This window comes from Martes martes, assembly GCF_963455335.1.
Source record: "Martes martes genome assembly, chromosome: 13".
Lineage (NCBI taxonomy): Eukaryota > Metazoa > Chordata > Mammalia > Carnivora > Mustelidae > Martes > Martes martes.
In genome coordinates this window covers 895,865-918,791 of record NC_137901.1, presented here as the reverse complement: position 1 = coordinate 918,791, position 22,927 = coordinate 895,865, and the positions used below count along the sequence as shown (strand labels likewise).

The 22,927-nt window shown below is 50.7% G+C and overlaps 1 protein-coding gene across 3 annotated transcripts in view; it reads left to right on the top strand.

Moving 5' to 3' along the window:
* Positions 1 to 22,927, top strand: part of ATP9B (ATPase phospholipid transporting 9B (putative)) — a 235,012-nt gene that overhangs the window by 33,377 nt on the left and 178,708 nt on the right. For all 3 annotated transcript variants that reach the window (XM_080821146.1, XM_080821145.1, XM_080821147.1), the window contains exons 3-5: positions 2,479 to 2,629; positions 5,305 to 5,418; positions 13,349 to 13,457. In XM_080821146.1, coding sequence (XP_080677272.1) covers positions 2,479 to 2,629; positions 5,305 to 5,418; positions 13,349 to 13,457 — 374 coding nt within the window. The remainder of the gene's footprint in view (positions 1 to 2,478; positions 2,630 to 5,304; positions 5,419 to 13,348; positions 13,458 to 22,927) is intronic.

Genomic DNA, 22,927 nt, shown 5'->3' with positions numbered 1-22,927 from the left:
TAAATTCATATTAAAATGGTCACGTGCGGCCGGGGGACGCTCCATCGGGCAGCACAGGCACTTGTACGCTTGTGCGCCCGAGTGAGCGTTGTGAGCTTGGAGACGCTTGAGAGGGACCGAGGGCGGCCGTGCAGTGACAGCAGGGCCCCGGAGGGCTTCCTCTGAGGACCGTCGTGCCCGGGGCTCCAGAGTGCGCACTCCTGTCCCGCGTGCTCTCTGGCGGGGAAGCCCACGTTCAGACTTGTGGGCGTCCCGGTGGAGGCGGGTCCCAGCTCCTCGGCGCTCGGCTCGCGTCTGCCCTGTGCCCACGGGACCCAACCCGCCGCGGGGCGCCCTGAGCCCTGGGCCGACGGGCCGGGCGGACTCAGGCTCTGCTGTCCGCTCTGCCACCGGCCCGGCGTCGCATCTCCGAGGAGTCACGCACGGTTCTGGCCTCCTTGTTCTCCGGTGTGAAACGGGCGAGGCTCGCATCGCTGCGGCGGCCTTGCAGGGGTCGTCCCGGTGGAGCCCAGAGGCGAGGGAAGAGCCGCTCCCGGCGCGCGGCCGCGTGTCCGGTGGCGCCGAACCGGGGAGCGCGTCGTCGTGTGTGAGCGGAGCGGCTGCCGGGAAGAGCGAGGGACGGAGCCCCTGGGTGCGCGGGCTGCTGTGCCGGGGGCGGGGGCGGGGGCGGAGCCCCGAGGGCCGGCGCGGGGGCGGACAGGGGCCGCGCGCAGGAGCGCACGCCGCCCGGTGGGGCGGTGCGGGCTCGCGGTGCGCGCGACGGGCAGGCGGGAAGTCATGGGAATTTGAAGTGTGTCCTGGTCTGTTCGAAGCCTTCGTTTTGGTTCCGTTCAGGCGTGAGCATGGTCACGCATCCCTGATATTTTACTGAGATATCCCCCGCCACAAGGGGCACCGGAGGCGGGAGCGCTACCCCGGCGGTCACCCGGCTCTGATAATGCCCTGGGTTGTCCCCGCTGGCGACCTGGACGCGCGCGTCCTTCACGTGTGAGCTGCCGGTGCTCCGAGGGCGGGCGGCGGGGCTGCTCGGCCGCGCCCCGGCCCCTACGACGGCCACCGCGAGGGGCTGCTCGGGGCGCGGCGCTGCTGGCCGGTGCGCGGGGACTCGCACCCCCGGAGGCGGCCGGCTCGGAGGTTGGCTGCTGGCCCCGGACTGAAGATCCCCTGCGCGGCCAAGAACCTGGCAGACGATCAGGACAGACAGACCGGTTTCAGGCTGGGGGACGCCACCGCGAGTGACACCGCGGCGTAGGGGGACTCTGAAGACGGACGTCCCTGTGATGGGCGTAGAGGGCCAGCGCCCCCGCCGTGCAAGACGCCCAGTGACTTCACGATGGAAGTCCCGTGTGCCCGGTGCCCCCCAGAATCACACCTCCGGAGACCGACACGGTCGCGCAGGTTCACGGCGGCCGTTCGGAGAGTGAGGTGGACAGTCTCCGCCTGCGGCTCCCGGCCTGCGGCTCCAGCCCCGGCGGCGCCCGGAGTAAGCCCTTCTAGGTCTTCTCTGCGGTTCGGAGATTTGAGTGAAGCCAGATTGTTAATGCGGACATTTAAGTTCAGCATTGTTTGATACTTAGTTCAGATGATTTTGACACCTTTTTGCCACCTTTCTTAAGTATTTGAAGGAAAGTTTATTCTCTGTATCCAAAAATAATGGTTTGGATGTCCAGGACGTGGGAGTGTTTGAGCCCTGACACAGTTGGCGCACGGACAGATTGCACGTGAAGACGTGCAGTATTACACAGACGAAGGTGTTTGTGCCCAAGTGCGGCTGCGTCTGTATTCACACGAGCCCATCCCAGCACACACCAGTGTCCTTCTTAGTATGGAATTGAGCCCAAGTCTTAATTTTATTTATTTTATTTTTATTTTTTTAAGATTTTATTTATTTATTTGACAGAGAGAGACAGAGATCACAAGTGGGCAGAGAAGCAGGCAGAGAGAGAGGAGGAAGCAGGCTCCCTGCTGTGCAGAGAGCCCGATCCCGCTGGGATCATGACCGGAGCTGAAGGCAGAGGCTTAACCCACTACTAAAATAGTCATCTTTAAGAGAGGAAAAAAGTGACTGCCTCAAAGAGAGGGTTCACATCCTGGCTGACTTGATGTCTGAGGACCTTTACCGTTGGATCACTTAGTGGTGTATTGAGAATTGCAGGCAACACGGATCTCCTTTTCTCCCCATAGAAGAGCACTGACTGCTTCAGAATGTTGATGGTTTTGTCAGTAAGAAGCTCTAAACAGGGAGGACCATTTCCCTGAGGTTCTAGAAGTCATTATGCACTCATACAAGTCTCTTTCAGTGTTTTATGTCAGATTTATATCAGTATAACCTATTTAAGACAGACTTTACAGGTTAGCTTTAGATGTGCTGTCAGTATTTAGTAAATACAGAAACAGCCAGTATTGGCTCTAAATATGTAGAATTAATTTAAAAAATTTAAACAAGGATACATAATGAGTGTCTTTTGTTTCATGCAGTTGCTGTGATTGGCTGATAAATATTTGTCAAAGAAAGAGAGAACTGAGAGCTCGCACGGTGTGGCTCGGGCATCCTGAAAAGTGTGAAGAAAAGCATCCCAGAAATTCTATAAGAAATCAGAAATACAATATATTTACCTTTATACCTGGGGTAAGACTATTACATTCTTATGAATGGGTTTCATATAAGAGATTGCTAGCTTCTTTTTTTTTCACTGATCTTTTTTTTAATATTTTTTTCCCTATTAATTGTGTCACCTACAAATCAGTGACCTTTCGCTTCTGAACTGTCCATGTTTCAGATAGTTGTTAAATAATTCATGCACACTTCTAGTGGGTGCATTGTGGAGTTCAGTGAAAGAAAATTTATAGTTTGACTTTGGTCCTAGATAAACATATTTATATTACTGTAGAAATAATCAAGTAAGCCTAAATTAAATTATCAGAAAATAAGTCGTAAGTTTTGTGTGGAGGTGAGTTGGAATGTTAAGTTTAAAGCCTGCCAAGGAACTTCGTGATCAAAGTAAAATAATTTTTTACACAACTATGACTCAGTAACAAAGTATCTGTAAGCATTTATAGATGTATTTTCTACTTCACATTATAAATTTCAGGCTATGTTATATTGTTATATCATTAGTTATCTTTAATTAGGTATTATGCTAAGTATAAATAATGAAGTTTAAATATTTTGTTACTTTTTTTGTTGCCAGTGATATTTTTGGCTTAAGATACAAAGCTGAGTTTGTATTTAGAATGATTGAATAATTTGTTGTTGTTTTTTTTTTTAACATTATTTCCTATTTTTATAGACCAATTTATTCATCTTCCTAAAGGCAGAAGGAAGCTGGTTCTGGTTATATTTCTATATCAAGGTTTTTGACACATTCTAGCTATCTGCTCTGATGCCCTTTTGCAAGAAAATCTCTTGGTAATGTGAAATAAGGGCTGTTTTATTTTTCATGTTTTAATTTAAATAATCGTGCTGATTTTATATTGGGCATTGATTGCCCCTCACCACCCTCCCCCAACCATCTAATAGTTGGCGAATGCTTCGTATTTAATTTACTCTTTATTAAAACACACAGAACTGCTGGCTCCATCACGAAAAGACAGCTCTTTTGTCAGGACAATAAAATGTAAGCTGTCTTTCAGGCAGATAAATATTCTCATCTTTATCGAATGAAGCGACTGTTTTCTTTAAATTTTAAATACTCGCAGATCGGCGAAGCATTGTGCATTTTCCTAAAGGTCACAAAGTTCATTCAGTAGACAATAGACTATTGATTACAGTGGTGTGCAGCCCCACAGTGCAGCCCCACTCTGACCAGAGCGAACCCCCGCAGCCACCAGGACAGTCCGCGTCCTGAGGGTACCTGTTGGTGCGGCGGTGTGACTCTTACCGTGCGAATTCATCCTTAGATTGCCTCTTAAATTGGGCTTTTCATTTAAAACGTAGTATTTTAGAAACATCTGATAATTGCACAGTAGGAATTCTATGCCATTTTTAGCACAAATGGCAATTTTTGAATTGCTAATAGATATAATTTATGCTAACTGAGATTTTAAAGAAATCACTGAGGAAAAAGAGCTTTCTCTCCTGCTGAGATTAATTTATGAAATGACACAAAACATTTTTAGACAGCAATTGAATATGATTATGAATATAAACGTGTCATCAATGCAGCTGATTTTTGAGTTGCAAAAATAACTGTATGATGATGTGGAAAACTTCATTATGTTAAAAACTGTGGTTCCAGACTCTAAGTCAACCGTGAGTACTTAACCCATTGCTCTGCTCTTGTTAAAATTCCTGCGCCTTCCAAGTTGCTGATGAAATGGCATCCAGGGAGATTTTGATTTGGACATTGCAAGGTTGTAAGTTTAATTGCAATTATGGTGCACTATTTGAATTATTCCCGTCTATAAACATGAGTTTTGTTCCATTTTGATTTTCAATTTAAATTTAATAATTTGAGAATTTGTAAGTAGAAGTCTATTAATATACTAGATCTTGAGTTTTCTTCCTTAAAGATAACTCTGTTTGAATTAAAAAACAAAAACAAAGTTTCAGGATTTGCTTTCCTAAATTTTATTGAATGATACTTATTTTGTATTTGAAAATATTATTGCAGATCATCTGCCAAGAGGTTGTAAAGGGTATAGGTCGCGTCTTCCTGAGTTGGTCTGCAGTTCACGCGCTTTTACGTGTCGTCATTTCTTATGCTTCGAGAAAAGTAAATAGAGGAGATTAAGGCAGTTTTTATGAAGTCATAATGTGTACGTTTTGCCTGTTCACTCACTTATTTTAAAGCTACCCAGATGTTCATGTTCAGAGACATGGCTATCACATTTTTTACCTTTCCATAAATGCAGCGTTAATATGATTTTCCCATTATAAAATTTTCTGAGTTATCAAGATATACAATTTTTGTGTATATAAATACAGATATTTATTGACTTAGTAACATTGGGAAGGTTTTGCTATCTTATTTGCTTTGACCTACAAAGATTTACAGAGGAGTGTGCAAAACTCAGAATTGTATACAAGAAAATAGAAACTTGTAGAGGATGCTGTTAACATAATTGGAAATTCTAGTTGTCTTTTTTTCGATTTATTTTAAATATAACTTTGAGTAGGCCTAATAAACATGGGATTCAGTTATTGGAAAGCTGGTGTCAGAGTTAAACTAAATTTACTGTCACTCAGGGCTGGTTGTCACTGTTTGGTGCAAATGTAGTTAGATACTGTGCTGATTTAATTAATTGAAGTATTACAGGTTTTCCTTTGAGAGATTGTGTTAATTTTTTTCTTTTCCTTTTTAGGTTTTATATGAACAATTCAAGTTTTTCTTGAATCTCTATTTTCTGGTAGTATCCTGCTCCCAGTTCGTACCAGCACTGAAAATAGGCTACCTCTACACCTACTGGGCTCCTCTGGTAAAAGAACAGATTTTTGAAATTAAGTTAAATTATTAACGATTTAGTATCTGGTTTTAAGAGTGCAGATGGTTGCAAGATAAACCGGCCGGTCTCAGGACACGAGGTCTTGCTGCTGTTTCTCATCGCACTTCTGCTGCGGGATCGTGCAGAGCCCTGCCGCGAGGGGGTTTACAGCCTCGCCGGAGTGTCACGGCCGCGCGCTGCCCTTGGGTCTTGGCCCAGAGGCCACTAGGCGCCTTTGCTGCTGGGCGTGAGGGCTGGTTTCCATGGGGCATCCTAGACGTGCCCTGCGACACCAGGTCCGTCTCTCCAGCCAGCTCTCTCCCATGCAGACGGTGCTTTCGGTGTCTGTTCAGTCGCTCTTGGCGTCCTGACGGACGGGCAGTTCTTACTGTTTGGCTGAAGTAGCTCACCGATGAAGTCCAGGCGGTTTCGGGTTGACAGCTCAGGGTGTAAAAGTTTGTGAAAGGCGGCTGACCCTCAGCTTCAAGTATTTCAACCTCAGACATAACTGCTGTTTTAATGGTTTGATGCTGTTTGCCAATAATTTTCAGCTTATACAGACAAAGTGCGGGCCTTCTCTCCTCCTCTCACCTGGAAAGATGCACTGCTTCCTTTTGGGCAGATTACCAGCATCATCCAGCCAAGAAAACATAGTGAGTGGAAGGGCAGAGCAGTGCCCACATCCCCACCTAAGCGCTCCCTTCGGAACTGGAGATGTGGTCAGCGGGCTCCCGAGCTCATCCCTTCTGCTTGGTGCAGCCCTGCCGCCACCCAGGAATGGTCTTAGATGCGCCAGGGAGGGCCGCCAGGGGACAGGAACCTCGCCGAGAGGCTCAGTTGAAGCAGCCTCTCCTGTCGCGTCCACATGGATTCCGAATAGCGTGGGTTTGAGTGCAGAAAGTGACTGTGTCGTACAAATACACAGTCTCTGAGTGAACAAATACCTCTCCACTCATTAGATTAGCAAGGTTGGGAGACATCGGGCGTATTGAAACAGGTGGTCAAGGAAGGCCGCTCGGAGTGGCGGCACCCAAATACTATCCGGACGACAGAGTGGCTGGGCCGTGCGTGCAACAGGGGAGAGATGTGCAGGCAGGGGGAGCCCGGGGGCTGCGGTACGGCTGGAGCGTGGGGACACAGGGGCTGCGATGGAGGGGAGGTCAGCGGGCACTCCCGTTTCCTTCTGAGTGGTGGAGAGCTGTCCGCCTCTGCAGGTGTTGCGCAGCTCAGGAAGTTCAGCCCTGTTGTCACAGTAGCCTCAGGCCAGGCGGCTGTGGAGAGAGGACAGAGGGGACTGGTTTCTTTCTTCCTCGCTCCTTTCCTCCCGCTGCGGGCAGCCCCTATTCTGCATTTGAGACTCAGCTGTTACGTCTCTATTAATAATTGTGCTGTTTATGTTTGTGTCACTGGAATAAAATCCAGTGTTTACATGCTGTAAAAATTTATATAAAGGTTATCTTACTGTATATGTCCTTTTGCATCATGCTTTTTTGGCTTAACGTTGATTTATAGGGGCGCCTGGGTGGCTCAGTGGGTTAAATCCTCTGCCTTCGGCTCAGGTCATGATCCCAGGGTCCTGGGATCGAGCCCCGCGTCGGGCTCTCTGCTCAGTGGGGAACCTGCTTCCTCCTCTCTCTCTGCCTGCCTCTCTGCCTACTTGTGATCTCTGTCTGTCGAATAAATAAATAAAATCTTAAAAAAAAAAGAACATTGATTTATATAACGGATCCGTGATGACACATATGATCTAGTTCGTTCACTTTTCCTTCTCTGAAGTGTTCCACTGACCGAGTATGTCCGTCTTCCAGAAAAGGAGACTTTGACGTTTCTGCTCATTTTTTTACAGTTACAGACTTTGCTGTCATGGTCAGTGTGATGGTACGCTGTTCCCCGTGCACCTGAGCTGGAGACCCCATAGGCTTTGTGCATCCTGGAAGTCGCCTTGACAGGCCACTCCTCACCTCTCCCAGGTTCCAGGAAAAGCAGCGCAGCGTTACAGATGGAGCGTAGGGAAAACTCTTGCTCATCCCATAAACACGGCTGTACTTGGAGTGTCGGGTGTTTATTTCTGGCCCCCCTTTCCTACCCCCGCTTCACCTGGTTGCCCTGGACCCCTTCGGCATCACTCCCATCTCGGGTTGAAATTCACTTTAGCAGTGATTGTCTCGGAACACAGGATCTTAAACATCTAAAGTGAAATGTATTCATTTCTGCTTTTCTTCTGCATCTTTTCCTATTAACTGCGATTTAAGTAGCTTTTGACCAAGGAAAGTGTTAGTTGTAGATGGATTCCTGATGAGGAGTTTCGGTTCAGCCATTCACAGAGTCGCCTGTGTCGGCCACGGCTGGAGTGAGAGTGTGCGTGCCAGCATCGGCGCCTGTCCTCTGCTTGCGAGTGACGTTTCCGTCCTCTGACTTGATTGTCAGCTGGAGGCGTTGGAAGTGCCTTGTCCTTCTCTTGTTGGTGTGTGAGGATTAACTGTCATACTTCCGGAAGTGCCTCGGTCAGCCCCTAGCGCCGTGCTCACGGAAGGGACGCCCTTACCCTGCTGCACTTGGGTGTCAGGGGCCCCAAAGAAGGGTGAAAAGCCCATTTTTCCCATTTGAGTAATGCTTCATTTTGCTTGTGACGCGGCTGGCCGGGCCCTCGTGTCCCTGCTCTCGTGCCGCTGGGCCTCAGCAGTGGCCTGCTTTATGAAACCTGGTTCTGTTCTTTGGTTTGTCGGCAGCACAGTCCGTGCCTTTCGTCGGATAATCAGTAATGAAGGTTTGCTAGTGTCTGTGGTTGCGCTGCTCATGTACGTCTTAACCTCTGATGTAGCAAAAATCTTAAAAAGCTGATGTGTACATTAGGTTCATCTTTGACTCCCAAGAGGCAGGCTGAGGTGTATTGATTCCTTGATCCAAACTCACCTCAGAAAATTTTTTCTTACACTGAAAAGTCAGATATGTGTGTATATTTGTGTGTGTGTGTGTGTGTGTGTGTGTGTGTATTTTTTTTTTAAATAAAGGAGGTATGCTTCAGCAGGGTTCTCCTAGCTCCCGATTCCTTGCTCCCTTGACTGCTGTGTCCGGCCGTATCCTGTCGAAGGCCTGCACTAGCACGTGGTCCTTAGGCACACACTCCGTGTTTTGATGTCTCTTCTCTGCCTGCCTTCTCAGGATGCTCAGAGAAAGGAAGTAGTTAGCATTTCCAGATTCCTTTTTGCCAGAAACCTGGCAGGGAAGCCTAGCGCGCGGGCGGTTCTGAACTCTTAGGTTTGGCATCCGCTGATTTTAAACAAGGCACTTCACGTTTGCTCTGCTCTCCAACTCAGAGGTATTTCTGAGAACAGCGATGGTTTAATCATCTTTCTTTATCAAGTTCTCCGGGCGATGTTATTTACCAGCTCCAGTCCGATCTAATTTCTGTTATATTTTGCCGCGGAACAGAAGAGCAAACTGAAAACAAGTGGCTTTGTTGCATCCCCGTGTCGGAGGGAAGATTCCCTTCCGCATCTTTCAGCTTTCACAGCAGCTCTTTGAGGGGAAGCTGGTGTAATCAGAGTGAGAGAGTGGATTGTAATGCTTCCATCAGAGTTAATCAGGTGGAATGGCGCTCCCCGCGCACGCGGTTCTCGGATGGAGGCGGCGGTGGTTAGTACTGATTTTCCACCGAGGCCTGTTCCGCCGTTTCGCTCGTGGAAGGCCGGACAGGCTGCGCAGGTGGCCAGTCTGCAAGCACTCTGATTTTTGATCCTTCCTTCTGTCCACTCTTTCTTCGGAGTGTCTCTGCACGTCGGAGGTGTGGACGGAGTAGGGAAAGGAGAAGCCACATCGGTTCCCTGGACTCCTGCCTCCTACTGTCCGGAGACAAACACACGTCACATGAGCTGCACGTTTACTGTGACCTTTGCAAAAGGATGTGCATGTGCTGCTGGTGCCTCAGTTTCCCTGTCTGTGAACTAGAGGTGACGGTGCACACCTCATAAGGTTTTGTGGCATTTAAGAAGTAACTCATCGAAAAGACATAGCAAAGTTGCTGCCATGTAATAATCCCTCAAGGTTACTAACTGATTCTGTAAAATATCGATGGAATTTTTTTCTGTTTTTATAAAAATACGTCTTGTGTTGGCACTTACTCCGCATGACTCCTGGGCCATCTGGAGAAGTAGGAAAAAAGAATTCCACTTTGTGGTATAAGATTTCGTCCCGGTCCGTGGACTGGCCGTGTGACAAGTTCCCATCATGCATTGTGACTGATGGGCTGATGCACAGACACTGTTGTTTCACTGTGAAATACCGTCACCCTCTTGTGTTTGCTTTTGGCTTTTCGAGGTGGCGCCTCTGCAGCTTCCACCGTGGACCGGGTCGGTGCTGAGGCCGTGGGAAGGTCCAGCTGCTCCTGCGGGACCGCTTCCTTGTCCACATCCGTAGGCCTCCGGTCTGCTCCAACCCAGCTACGACCCGGTTGGTCTACACTCTGCAGGTGGAGGCCACGCGCGGAACACGGCAGTGGTTAAGGAGGAAACGGTGGGCTGGCGTCGGCTGCGCCTTTCCCATCATCTACGCCTTTCTCTGCCTCTGCTTTGTGCTGGAGCCTGGCTTGGGGCCTTTCAGGGGATAGGTGTGCCGGAGACGCCCGTGGTGGTGTGGGAGCGACACCTCTTGGTCGCTGCTGGTCCTGCACATCGGCCGTGCCTTCAGGTGAACCTCCGATTCGAGCCGTGGCCTAGAGCAGCGTGCGCAGTCCTGTGACGAGGGCTCTGTTTCCTTGACGTGCGCTTGACTCCTCTTTCAGGAGCAGGGACCTGCCCCTCTTTGGTGATCTTCTCTAATGTTACTGCTTTAAAAACAAGAGCTTACTTTCACTTGCTGAGTTCTTGGAAGCCCTAGGAACGACTACGTTCTGTGGTTTGTAATTGCTTAATGAACGGAGAATTTACTTGTGCTGTCGTCAAGCCCTAGGTTTCCAGGGCGAAAGTTAGGGTGACCTGGAGCGTGTAGGCAACATGTACCGGTCTGGGGTGAAAGTACACGTTTCAGGCAGGGCTCGAGCAAGTTGGTAGCACAGAGAACATTCCAGGTGTTGATGCTGCGTCTGCCGGATGCAGAGCCACTGCGTTAACAGTGCCGTTCCAGTCTGTGAGGAACGTCTCCTCTCTCTCGGGGCGGGGCCGTCACCAATAGAATCGGAAGAAATCACGCATACACTGTGAACACGGTCTGTAACAGTAGACATTCTCCTGCGTGAGAATGGCTGTGTAGAACTGTATTTCTTGGTTTGGTGGATGCACACTTTTCATGTTACTGGAACCGTGTCGTGACTTAGAGTTTATGTTTTTAAAGTGGTGGTGTCTTCCCACCTGACACTAACCACATCTTTGAATTAAGGAAAAACAGTATTTCAACAAAGAGTACACCATGAATTTCCTACTTGTAGACATTCAGACTATTTCCAGATTTTTATATTTGATGCTGGTAGGATCCTTGTGTTTTTGTTTTTGTTTGTTTTGTTTTTTTAGGATAAGTTTCCAGAAGTGAAACTGTTTGGTTAAAGTGTGTGTAAGTTTTAAGGCGTTTGATAACACTAAATTTGTTTAAAAAGTATTTTGGTGTCTCCTACTTTGGATTTTCCTATTTTTTTCCTTGTCTTACCTGAACTAAACGACATTTAGATACAAAGGAAAGAAGGAAATCTGGGTGTGTTCACAGCGGCACAGTCTCGTATGTCGGGAAATCTGGGGTGTCCGTGTACACAGAAATGCTGGAACTAATAAATGAGATGGTAAAGTCGTAGGGTACACGATAGATACACAAAAACCTGTGTACTTCTATATACCAGCAGTGATCATCTGAAAATGAAATTAGGACAGCAGTTCCATTTATAATAGCATCAGAAAGAAAAAAAAAGGAATAGATTTAGCTAAAAATTCAGGGTTGCATGTTGGAAACTAATAACACATTAAAAAAAAAACGAAGATCTAAATAAATAAAAGTCATCCCATGTTCAGGGGTTGAAAGACACGATTGTTACAGCGGCAGCGCTCTCCACATCGATCTGCAGATTCAGTACAGTCTCTGTCAATATTCGTCTTGGCTTTTTGGCAGAAATTGACACGCTGATTCTAAAATTCATATGGAAATGCAAGAGACCCAGAGTAGCCAGGCAACCCAGAAGAGAAGATCCGCATCAGAGGACTCCTGCTTCCACGTTTCAAAGCCGCGGTAATCAAGAAGGTGTGGGACTGGCAGAAGGATCGATGAAAGGACCAAGGAATACAGCACAGAATCCAGAAATAACCTTCCTAAACTGGCAGATGGTGAGGTGCTAAGAGGCCGTCCAGTGGACTGTTCAGTGCACTCAGCAAATGATGCTGGGGCCACTGAACAGCCAGATGTGAAAGACTGAAGTTGGAATAAAGTTGTGCCCTTGCTCAGGTCATACCCAGAAAACCAGTCCCAGTGGACCACAGACCTCAGTGGAAGAGCTAGAACTGTACGGCTCCTGGAAGAAAACACAGAGGCAGATTTTTGTGATCTTGGACAGCAAAAGCCCAAGTGACTAAAGAAAAACGTAAATAAATTAATTATGTTAAATTAAATTAAATTAAATTAAAAACTTTCGGGCATCAGAGGATACCAGGAGGAAAGTAAAATGATAAGCTAGAGTGGGGGAAAATATTTGTAATCTCACATTTGCTAATCCCATTGTCTAATGAGATATTACTTGTTTCCAGAATAACACACAGAGCTCTTACAGCTTCACAGTGGAAGGCAAACGACACAGTTAACCAGTGGGTGTGGGATCTGAACGCACAGTTACACATAAAGATGTGTGTGGTCAGTAAGCTCACGTTAAGGGGTATAACCACGTTGGAAGGTGGTTTGGCAGTTCCCCAAAGTGCTACATGGGCCACATCACCCAGAAGAGGCAGATCCATAGAGACAGAAAGCTGGACTAGTGGTTGCCAGGCGTTGCGGCCTGGAGGGGATGGGGGTGACCAGTGTCAGTTGTGGGGTTCCTCTGTCGTTGGAGTGATGGGAATTTCTACAGTGAGAAGGTGGTGAGGACTCAGCTCTGAGCATAGCAGGGGGAACGGCCTTTCAGTAAACGCGAGGGCTCACCTGGTGTGGCCTGTTGGTGACACACAGCCCTGGAGTGACAGACTCTTGTCCTCGCAGGGTGGTTGTCCAGTGTTGTGTCATTCAGAGAGCAGCCTGGGAGTGCGCGTCAGTAACGCACAGCCTTCTCAAGAGCCTGTGGCCAGAGAAGAGTCAGGCCACGTGTCGGAAAGCACACGTGTAACCTCTAAAAAAGACGTGTCGGGGTGTAACAGAGTTCACAACAGGTCACAAAGCACATCACAGTTGCATTTAATGTAGCTTCAAGTTGGTCTGTTGAGGTTTTAGCTTACAAAATGGGGCACGACAAGCCCGGTGGCGGTGCCCGTGCTCCTGCAAGGGGGGACGAAGCTGTGGCGCTGGCATTGCACCACAGTCCTTCATGCTTTCTCCACCGAAAGAGGTTCACGGGCAGAAGTTTCGAGACTTTATGTCAGCCTTTGGTAATTACATGTTTAAAGGCTCAAGCGTTCCAAATGTTAATTCCTGTTTGTTTGTTTGTTTGTCTTTAAGATTGTTAATTTCTTTTTCTTTGGTTTACTAAGTATTTTCTGATGTTTAGATTAAAGGACATGTTATGACATGAATTTTAAAAATTTGGGGGGGATAGGGAGAATTGTTAATCTTTTACTATGATGTATTATATTTCTCTTACAGTTTTTCATTATTACTTTTTGTCTTTTTTCTTTGTTTTCGTGTATGTTTTAGAAGTAACATGAATTGCGGGGGGTAAAGTGGACCTGCTCCGTGAAAGAATATTCCCCCGACTTTTTGGTTAAAGCCAGTTTTCTCAAATGCCGTATTTTATTTTGTTTTGTAGGGATTTGTTTTGGCCGTTACTATCATGAGGGAAGCAATTGATGAATTTCGGCGCTTCCAGCGAGACAAAGAAGTAAATTCACAGCTGTACAGCAAACTTACAATAAGAGGTTAGCAAGAGTCTTTTGATCTATTTTATTATTTGCTAACTGTAATCATTTTAGAGTTAACATAAATGAAAAAAAAGTCTTAATTCTCTGACTGAAAATAGCACCATGTGGTTACGTATGGTATCTAATTAATTTTTTAAATAATATAATGCCTGAGACTTCAAGGTACTTAGACACATGTGAAACCCAGCTGGTGTATGCACATTTTCTATGAAGCCCAGTATCACCTTGCCTGAAATCTGTTTGCAGATTATATTTTAAACACAGTCATGAAGGTCGCCAGACATCTGGTACTGCGGCCTAGAGTGAAGGGACTCGGAGCGCCTGCAGAAAATGCCGTGGTCCAGAGTGGTGACGGCTTTGTGCCCATTTCTCCTTACCTTCATTCAGGGCTTTAACCCTTGCCTGATTCTGTGTTTTGTTTTTGGTTTTTTTTTTTAAAGATTTTATTTGTTTATTTGACGGACAGAGATCACAAGTAGGCAGAGAGGCAGGCAGAGAGAGAGGGGGAAGCAGGCTCCCCGCTGAGCAGAGAGCCCGATGCGGGGCTCGATCCCAGGACCCTGAGATCACGACCTGAGCCGAAGGCAGAGGCTTAACCCACTGAGCCACCCAGGCGCCCCGATTCTGTGTTTTTAAAGAGCTTGTTTCTTTGGTCTCTCAGTCCCAGTGGAAAAGAGCGATGTATTAGGAAGAGAGTGGGAGAAGCCATTGTAGGTAGACATTACGATCAGAAAGTGACACAATGGCAGTCATCGCGTCAGTGAAGGACAATGAAGGAGGGCACCAAAAGCTTGACAAGTGTTCACAATAACTTTGAAGCCTGTTTAAAGAAATGAGGTTTAGAGTGGAGTTTGTATCTTCTGTTTGCATGTGGACATTTGTACACTGAATTTATTTATTTGAAATAGTTCTCCAAAAAATTTTTCTATAGCTTACTGGGATATATTTCATATAACATAAAGTTTATCCATTTGAAGTATACAGTTCAGTGGGTTTTGGTAGGTTCACAGAGTTATAAAACTATTACCACTGTCTAATTTTTGAACATCTTTAACATTCTGGAAAGAAACGCTGAATATATTAGCCGTCATTCCGTTCCTGCCCCTTCTGACCCTGATCCAGCCCTAGGCAACCCTCCCCCTCCAACCCGTCTGCTTTCTGTCTCCATGGATTTGCCTCTTAGGAGCAGGTCACAGACGTGGAATCATGCAGTACGTGGGCTTTTGTCACGGGCTTCTCTCGCTTGGCGTCCTGTGTTCAAGGCTCGTTGCTGTGGTGGCACCTCTCAGGCTTTGTTTCTGTTTGTTGCCAACGGTGTTCCACTCCGGTGTTCCGTGTTGCGTCCGCCCCTTCATCTGCAGGTGGACCTTTGATTGTTTCCCCTCGAGGCCCTTGTCAGTCATGCTGCGGCGACTGTCTGTATGCGACTGTTTTCTGTGCGCATCGTGTTGTTTCTTTTGTAAACACACCCAGAAGTGAAATGGCTGGCTTGCATGGTGACCGTGTGTTTGATAAGCTGCCGGGCTGTCGTCCTGACCGGCTACACCGTTCTGCGCTCGCCGGCAGCGCGCGGCGCTTCCGGCTTCTAGTGTCCTCGGCGGCACCGGCACCGTTACTGGCCGTCTGCTCTGTCGTGGCCTCCCGGTGGGTGCGCAGTGGTAGCTCACTGTGGTTTGGTGTGCGCGTCCCCGAGCTGGTGGTGTGGAGCTTCGTTCCGTGTGCTGGTTCGGTGTTTGTGTGTCTCTTCTGGAGAGATGTTCGTTCTGATTCTCTGCTTACTGTTCTAACTGGGTTATTTTTTAATTACTGAGTTACGAGTTTCTTTATGTAATCTGGATTTCAGTCTCTTGTCAGTGTATGGTTTGGAAATATTTTGTCTCATTCTGTGTGTGGGTTTTCTTGCTCTCGATGTCGTCTCAGGTACAGAAGTTTTCATGCTGCTGCTGTTTGACTCGTCTGTGTTTCCTTTCGTTGCTTGTGCTGTTGGCATTGTAGGTAAGAAACAGTTTGCCAACCCAAGATCACAAGGATTTACTTCTGTATTTTCTTCCGGGGATTTCATAGTTTTCGCTTTGACACTCAGATGTGTGGCCCACTTTCACTGCATGTTTCGTGTGTGGTGTGCCATGGTCCGCCTTCCCTTGCCCGTGAGTGTCTAGTTGTCCGAGCACCGTTTACTAAGAAGGCTGTTCTTTTGTGGGTTAATTGAATGAGTAATTATGAAGAAGCTTTGCTGAAAGTAGTGGCATGGTAGAGGGTTGGTATGTTGTAGAAAAGAGGTAAGCTTGAGTTTGGAAAAAACAGTCCCCAGAATGGCCGGGTAAATTAGGTGTAATCTTGGTCTGTCTTTTTTAGAATATAGTATAGTTGCTGGCTTATTTTTTACATTGTTTTTAATTGTGATATTTGGGCTGTGTAGAGATGTGTTTTTGTGGGGTAATTGTATCGTTCAGAGCTAAGTGGCCTGGTGATGTCTGCAAAAGTGGCAGAGGAGGGGTTCCTTTCTCCCACAGACATGTGGAGAAGTCAGGACCAGCCCACATTCTTGACTGGGGACTCTGGACCTGGGCTCTGAAGGGACCACAGCAGAGCTTCTCGTGGAGAATTGTGCTATCCCGCCTGTCAGGGACACATGAAGGACTGACTCGGGACGCTTGTCTTCCTTTCATCTAACTTGAATGTCACTCAGGGCAGAGGAACCAAAAACCAGTAGGCATTTCTCAAGCCTCTGTCAGGCTAAGGAAAGGCAGCAGGGGCTTGGGGCCAGCGATGATAGTCAGCACACAGGATAGAGTGTCGGATGCCAAGCGGAAGAAGGTGGAGAGGGGATTTCTTTGGACAATTAGGGCCTGTAAAATTGCCTGTGATTGCTGGGGAGTTTTGAAAGCCCCATCCAATGCCAGTGCTGGATCACACTCAGAAAAGACCCCAGTAAAGTGTTTTGCATCTGGCCGGTCTCTAGGCTCCGTGCAAGCAGAGGTGAGACCTCAGGCTGAGGTGTGGGCTGCCCGGCTCTGGGTCGGAGGCCCCGGCACAGAGGCAGTCTGCGGCGACGGGGGGAGGCCCGTCCCACTTTCTCCTCTCGCCTCTGTCCTTCATTTCTCACTCCCTTGCTCTTTCCTTCTTCCTCCCCACAATGCCTCCCTTTCTTTCTTAGTCTTGTCTCCTCCTCATGCAAGGAAGTCCTTTCCAAAGTGCTGGCTGAAAGACTTCTCAGACCACACATGACAAAGAATACTCGCTTGACAAAGCGAGTCTAGAAGAGTCACAGTGCTTGCATGGCTATAGAGTATACAGAACAACAAAACACACCCAGAAGAGGGGGAAATGACTGATTTCAGAGTTACCAGATTACAATAGTGAAAGTATGGGTTTCCATAAGAAATTACAGAACATGCAGAGAAACCATGTGGCCCAGTCACAGAGGAAATGAACAGAAACTGTCCCCACGGAAGCCCAGATCCTGGGCTTATCAAAGTCTAGATTAGTTGCCTTAAATATGTCCAAGGACCTAAAGGAAACAATGGAAAATGCTGAAAGAATCAGGAAAAACGATGTATTAACGTACGGAATATCATAAAGGTATAGAAATTATAAAAAGGAAGCAAAAAGCAAAAATTCGGTGCTGAAAAGTATAATAAATTATATGAAAAACTCACTGGAGCGTTTCAGTAGCAGAGTTGAGCAGGCAGAAGGGATCAGTGACCTTGAATCTAGGTAATTTCATGATAACTAGATCATCTCAAGTGGCATTATCCAATCTTAGAAGCAGGTGGAAGAATGAGGGAAAATACGCTGGCCCTGAGGGACTTGTGGGTCGTGCAAGTGCACTAATGTGCACACAGTGGGCATCTTGAAAGGCGAGGAAGGGAGAAAGGGTGGGGAGAATGTTGTAGGGACCAGTGGCCATTAACTCCCCAAACCCGAGGAAAGACCTGACTCTACACGTTCAGGAAAATCACGGACTCCCTAGAAAGATAAATGCGAGGAAACCTGCACCGAGACACGTGACAATCAAACTGTCGAAGCCCAAGGACTAGGAGAGTATTCCAGAAGCAGCAAGAGAGAAGCAGCTTGTCATGCACAAGGGAGGGCTCTTGAGTCAGAAACCCTGGACATCAGAAGGATGTGGGGTGGCATTATTAAGGTGGGAAAAGACAAAAACAGTGCACCAAGAATTGGATGTCCCTAAACCTATCATTCACAAACGAAAGAGGAATTGAGACATTCCCAAATGCCTTCAGGATCAAAAATAGGGATTCAGGCAGGTGTGCACCCACCCACATTCACGCAGCACTATTTATAATCGCCGCATGTCCACCAGGGGGTGAATGGCAAACAAATCGTGGTGTTTTTGAACACTGGAATGTTAGCCAACCGTAAAAATTAATGAATACTGCTAAACATAGGCGAACCTTGGAAATACTGCACACTGTGAAAGAAGTCAGACACAAAGGCTCATGGACGGTGTGATGTCATTTACACAAAGTTTCAGAACAGGTGGATGAATGGAGCTGGAAAGCCGGCTGTGCTTGCCACGGCCTGGGCACGTGGAGGCAGTGGTGGGGGCAGCTGCTTAGTGGGTCTGATGTGTCCTTCTGTGGTGATGGAAAATGTTTTAGAACTTGATAGAGTGGGTTGCACAACATTGTGAATGAATTCAATGCTGCTGTATTAGTCACTTTAAATAAAATTAGAGTGGCTAATTTTATGTTTGTCATTGTCACCTAAAAATAGTAAAAAATGTTGAAGAAGGCATACTAATATGTCTTTTACACTTCTGTGACACTACAAATCAGAATACTTTAAAAATAATTGTCAGTGGGTTTATTTCCTATATGAATGCAGATTGGCCTGTCTAGACAAGATTGGCCATCACTGGTAGATCTTCGAAAGGACATTTTCCGTGTAGATGGTGGTGATGATCCTGCTTTCCTCTGACTTCCTTGTGAGGGTCAGGTAACTTGCTCGTTTGCATGACCACCATTCAAGGTAGGTTGGTGTTTCCACCACCTTACAGATGCGGGACCTGAAGCTCACGCCATGTGACTTGCCCTGAGCCGCTGCGGTTCTGGTAGAGCTTATATTGAAACCCAGGCTGCTCCCATGTCAAACCAGTGTTCTCTCGGCTGTGGTGCTTTGCTTTGTGGCTGGTTATTCTGAGGCAAATGACGGATAAGTAAAATCTGGGATATAAAAAAATGCATGTAAATGCTCATTGACTTTACTTTGAAATTTGTTTTCTTGTGAAGAATATTTTCTGGGGGTACCTGGGTGGCCCAGATGTTAAGCGTCTGCCTTCGGCTCAGGTCAGGATCCCAGGGTCCTGGGGTTGAGCCCCACGTCAGGCTCCCTGCTCAGAGGGAAGCCTGCTTCTCCCTCTCCCACTCCCCCTGCTTGTGTTCCCTCTCTCCTTGTCTCACTCTCTGCCAAATAAAATAAAATCTTATAAAATAAATAAAATCGTCTGGGGACGGGCCGCGTGCGGGGGGGTGGAGCGCGGCGTCCTCGCGGGGGGCGGCGACGGCCAGTGTGCGGGAGCCTGCGCGGGCCGCCCCCGTGACCCCGCGACGGGCGCCCCTCCGGCCGCCGCTACTCGCTGGCTTCTCGCCAGTCACGGGCGCGGGGGCGCGCGGCGGGAGCTCGGCCGGTGGGTGAGCAGGAGCGCGGGCGTCCGGGTCCGGCGGGGAGGTCTGAAGCCCGGTCTCGTCAGTCGGCTGCGGGGTGAGGGGCGGCGCCCCCGCGCCCCGCCTGCCCCCCGCGCCCCGCCTGCCCCCCGCGCCCCGCCTGCCCCCGCCCGCCCCCGCCCGCCCCCGCGCGCCCCCGCGCACCCTTGCGGGGCCGCCGCTCCTCCGCGGTCTGCGCGATGTTCGGACCGAGCCGGTTCGGCCTGTTTCCCTGAGGGTTTTATCCTGTGACAGACGGTCTTGCCTTGTCGGACCCATTTTTGTGATCTTTTCTGTTCAACGTCGCTGCGCTTTTCGGGGATCCAACCTGGTCTTGTCCTCCGCGGCGTTTGCTGGTGCCTCGCCCCTTCCGAAGCGGCCTCGGCCTCTGCTCCGCCGGCGGAATCACATCCAAGACCCGCGTCCGACGCGGGCGTCCTACCTGTTTGACCGCCGGAGACGCTCCCCAGACCGCTCCGGCGGCCGCTGGTGAACGTGTAAGAGTCAACGTGCGTGACCTCCCGCGAGCCGCCCTGCGAGCCTCACCCCGAAACTGCAGCGGCCCCTTGTTTCCCAGGCCGCGGTGACGACGGTCCGCGCCCCGCTGCCTCCGACCTTGCTCCGACCGGCCTCCGACCCCCCTCTGATCCCCCTCCGACCTCGCTCCGACCTCCCTCCGATCCCCCTCCGACCTCCCTCCGATCCCCCTCCGACCTCCCTCCGACCTCCCTCCATCCTCCCTCCGACCCCCCTCTGACCTCCCTCCATCCTCTCTCCGACCCCCCTCCGACCTCCCTCCATCCTCCCTCCGACCCCCCTCCGACCTCCCTCCGATCCCCCTCCGACCTCCCTCCGACCTCCCTCCATCCTCCCTCCGACCCCCCTCCGACCTCCCTCCATCCTCCCTCCGACCTCCCTCCATCCTCCCTCCGACCCCCCTCCGACCCCCCTCTGACCTCCCTCCATCCTCTCTCCGACCCCCCTCCGACCTCCCTCCATCCTCCCTCCGACCCCCCTCCGACCTCCCTCCATCCTCCCTCCGACCTCCCTCCATCCTCTCTCCGACCCCCCTCCGACCTCCCTCCATCCTCCCTCCGACCCCCCTCCGACCTCCCTCCATCCTCCCTCCGACCTCCCTCCATCCTCCCTCCGACCTCCCTCCGACCCCCCTCCGACCCCCCTCCGACCTCCCTCCATCCTCCCTCCGACCTCCCTCCATCCTCCCTCCGACCCCCCTCCGACCTCCCTCCATCCTCCCTCCGACCCCCCTCCGACCTCCCTCCATCCTCCCTCCGACCCCCCTCGACCTCCCTCCATCCTCCCTCCGACCCCCCTCCGACCTCCCTCCATCCTCCCTCCGACCTCCCTCCATCCTCCCTCCGACCCCCCTCCGACCCCCCTCCGACCCCCCTCCGACCTCCCTCCATCCTCCCTCCGACCCCTCTCCGACCTCCCTCCATCCTCCCTCCGACCCCCCTCCGACCTCCCTCCATCCTCCCTCCGACCCCCCTCCGACCTCCCTCCATCCTCCCTCCGACCCCCCTCCGACCTCCCTCCATCCTCCCTCCGACCTCCCTCCATCCTCCCTCCGACCTCCCTCCGACCTCCCTCCATCCTCCCTCCGACCCCCCTCCGACCCCCGTCCGACCTCCCTCCATCCTCCCTCCGACCCCCCTCCGACCTCCCTCCGACCCCCCTCCGACCTCCCTCCGATCCCCCTCCATCCTCCCTCCGACCCCCCTCCGACCTCCCTCCATCCTCCCTCCGACCCCCCTCTGACCTCCCTCCATCCTCTCTCCGACCCCCCTCCGACCTCCCTCCATCCTCCCTCCGACCCCCCTCCGACCTCCCTCCGATCCCCCTCCGACCTCCCTCCATCCTCCCTCCGACCCCCCTCCGACCTCCCTCCATCCTCCCTCCGACCCCCCTCCGACCTCCCTCCATCCTCTCTCCGACCCCCCTCCGACCGACCTCCGACCTCCGACCTCCCTCTGACCTCCCTCCATCCTCCCTCCGACCTCCCTCCATCCTCTCTCCGACCCCCCTCCGACCTCCCTCCATCCTCCCTCCGACCCCCCTCCAACCCCCCTCCGACCTCCCTCCATCCTCCCTCCGACCTTCCTCCGACCTCCCTCCATCCTCCCTCCGACCTTCCTCCGACCTCCCTCCATCCTCCCTCCGACCTTCCTCCATCCTCCCTCCGACCTCCCTCCGACCCCCCTCCGACCCCCCTCCGACCTCCCTCCATCCTCCCTCCGACCTCCCTCCGACCTCCCTCCATCCTCCCTCCGACCTCCCTCCGACCCCCCTCCGACCCCCCTCCGACCTCCCTCCATCCTCCCTCCGACCCCCGTCCGACCTCCCTCCATCCTCCCTCCGACCCCCCTCCGACCTCCCTCCATCCTCTCTCCTACCCCCCTCCGACCTCCCTCCATCCTCCCTCCGACCCCCGTCCGACCTCCCTCCATCCTCCCTCCGACCCCCCTCCGACCTCCCTCCATCCTCTCTCCTACCCCCCTCCGACCTCCCTCCATCCTCCCTCCGACCCCCCTCCGACCTCCCTCCATCCTCCCTCCGACCCCCCTCCGACCGACCTCTGACCTCCGACCTCCCTCTGACCTCCCTCCGACCCCCCTCCGACCTCCCTCCGACCTCCCTCTCCACGCTCCGACGGCTCCCTGCGGGGCAGGGTTGCTGCCCGCAGGGCCTTGCCCGCTTCGTTCCCACTTCTGTGCCCGGCCTTTGTCGGGGCAGGGAGAGCGTGTGCCTCCATCCCCCGCCCGCCTTCCGCAGAAGTCAGAACGGGCTTCCCAGCCTGAGCGGAGTCGTGGCCTGGGTGCTCCAGGACGCGTCTCTCAGGCCTGTCTTCGTTTCCGTCCCTTCCCGGGGACAGCGTCGGGCTGCACAGCTGCCCGTCGTGGTCCCGATTCTCCGTCTGTTTGTATCCGTACCCTTGCCTTTTCCGCCGTGTCTCTGGCCCTCGGGTTCCTCCAGGGCCTTCGGCCTCTACCGCAGAGCGCGTTCTTCCTCGGCAGACACGTCACCTGCCGGTGGTTTTCCGGCCGCGGCCTGGGGCCGCTTCCCCCGTGCAGGGCGCCCTTCCGTCTTTGCCTCCTGCACCTGACTGCAGCTCTGGGTCCGCCGCTGGTTCCTTGGTCCCGCACCGTGGCGAGTTCCCAGCCCCTCTGATGTTCCAGCGGATGAGGTCTCATTGGTCAGTGTTTTCCTTTGGGATTGTGCTCTGGCTTTCCCACCGAAGAGCTCTTGGCCCAGTTTGTGTTCCCAGAGATTTTCTGCTATGTTTCTCCTATGTTTCTTCTTCTAGAAGTTCTTTGGTTTGAGGGTTTGCGTGTATATCCATTTTGAGTGAAGTTTTGTACCAGTACCAGGTGTGCATGTAAGTACTTCTTTGGCAGGTGGATATCCAGATGCGTCTGGCACCATGTTCCGGAAGAGCGATCTTTTTCACATGGCGTTACGTTACAGTTTGTCAAAAATCAGTTGTCTTTTGGGCTCCTGGGTGGCTCAGTCAGTTAAGCATCTTCCTTCAACTCAGGTCATGATCTCAGGGTCCTGGGATCGAGTCCCGCATCGGGTTCCCTGCTTCTCCCTCTCCCTCTGCGGCTCCCCCTGCTTGTGCTCTCTCTCTGTCTCTCAAATAATTAAATAAAATCTTTTAGAAGAAAATCAGTGGTCTTCTATGTGTTGGTTTAGTTCTGGACTTTTCTGCTCCACTTACCTGTTTCTCTCTTTATGCTAATACCATTCTTTTTTAATTACTGTTTCTTTATAATAATTCTC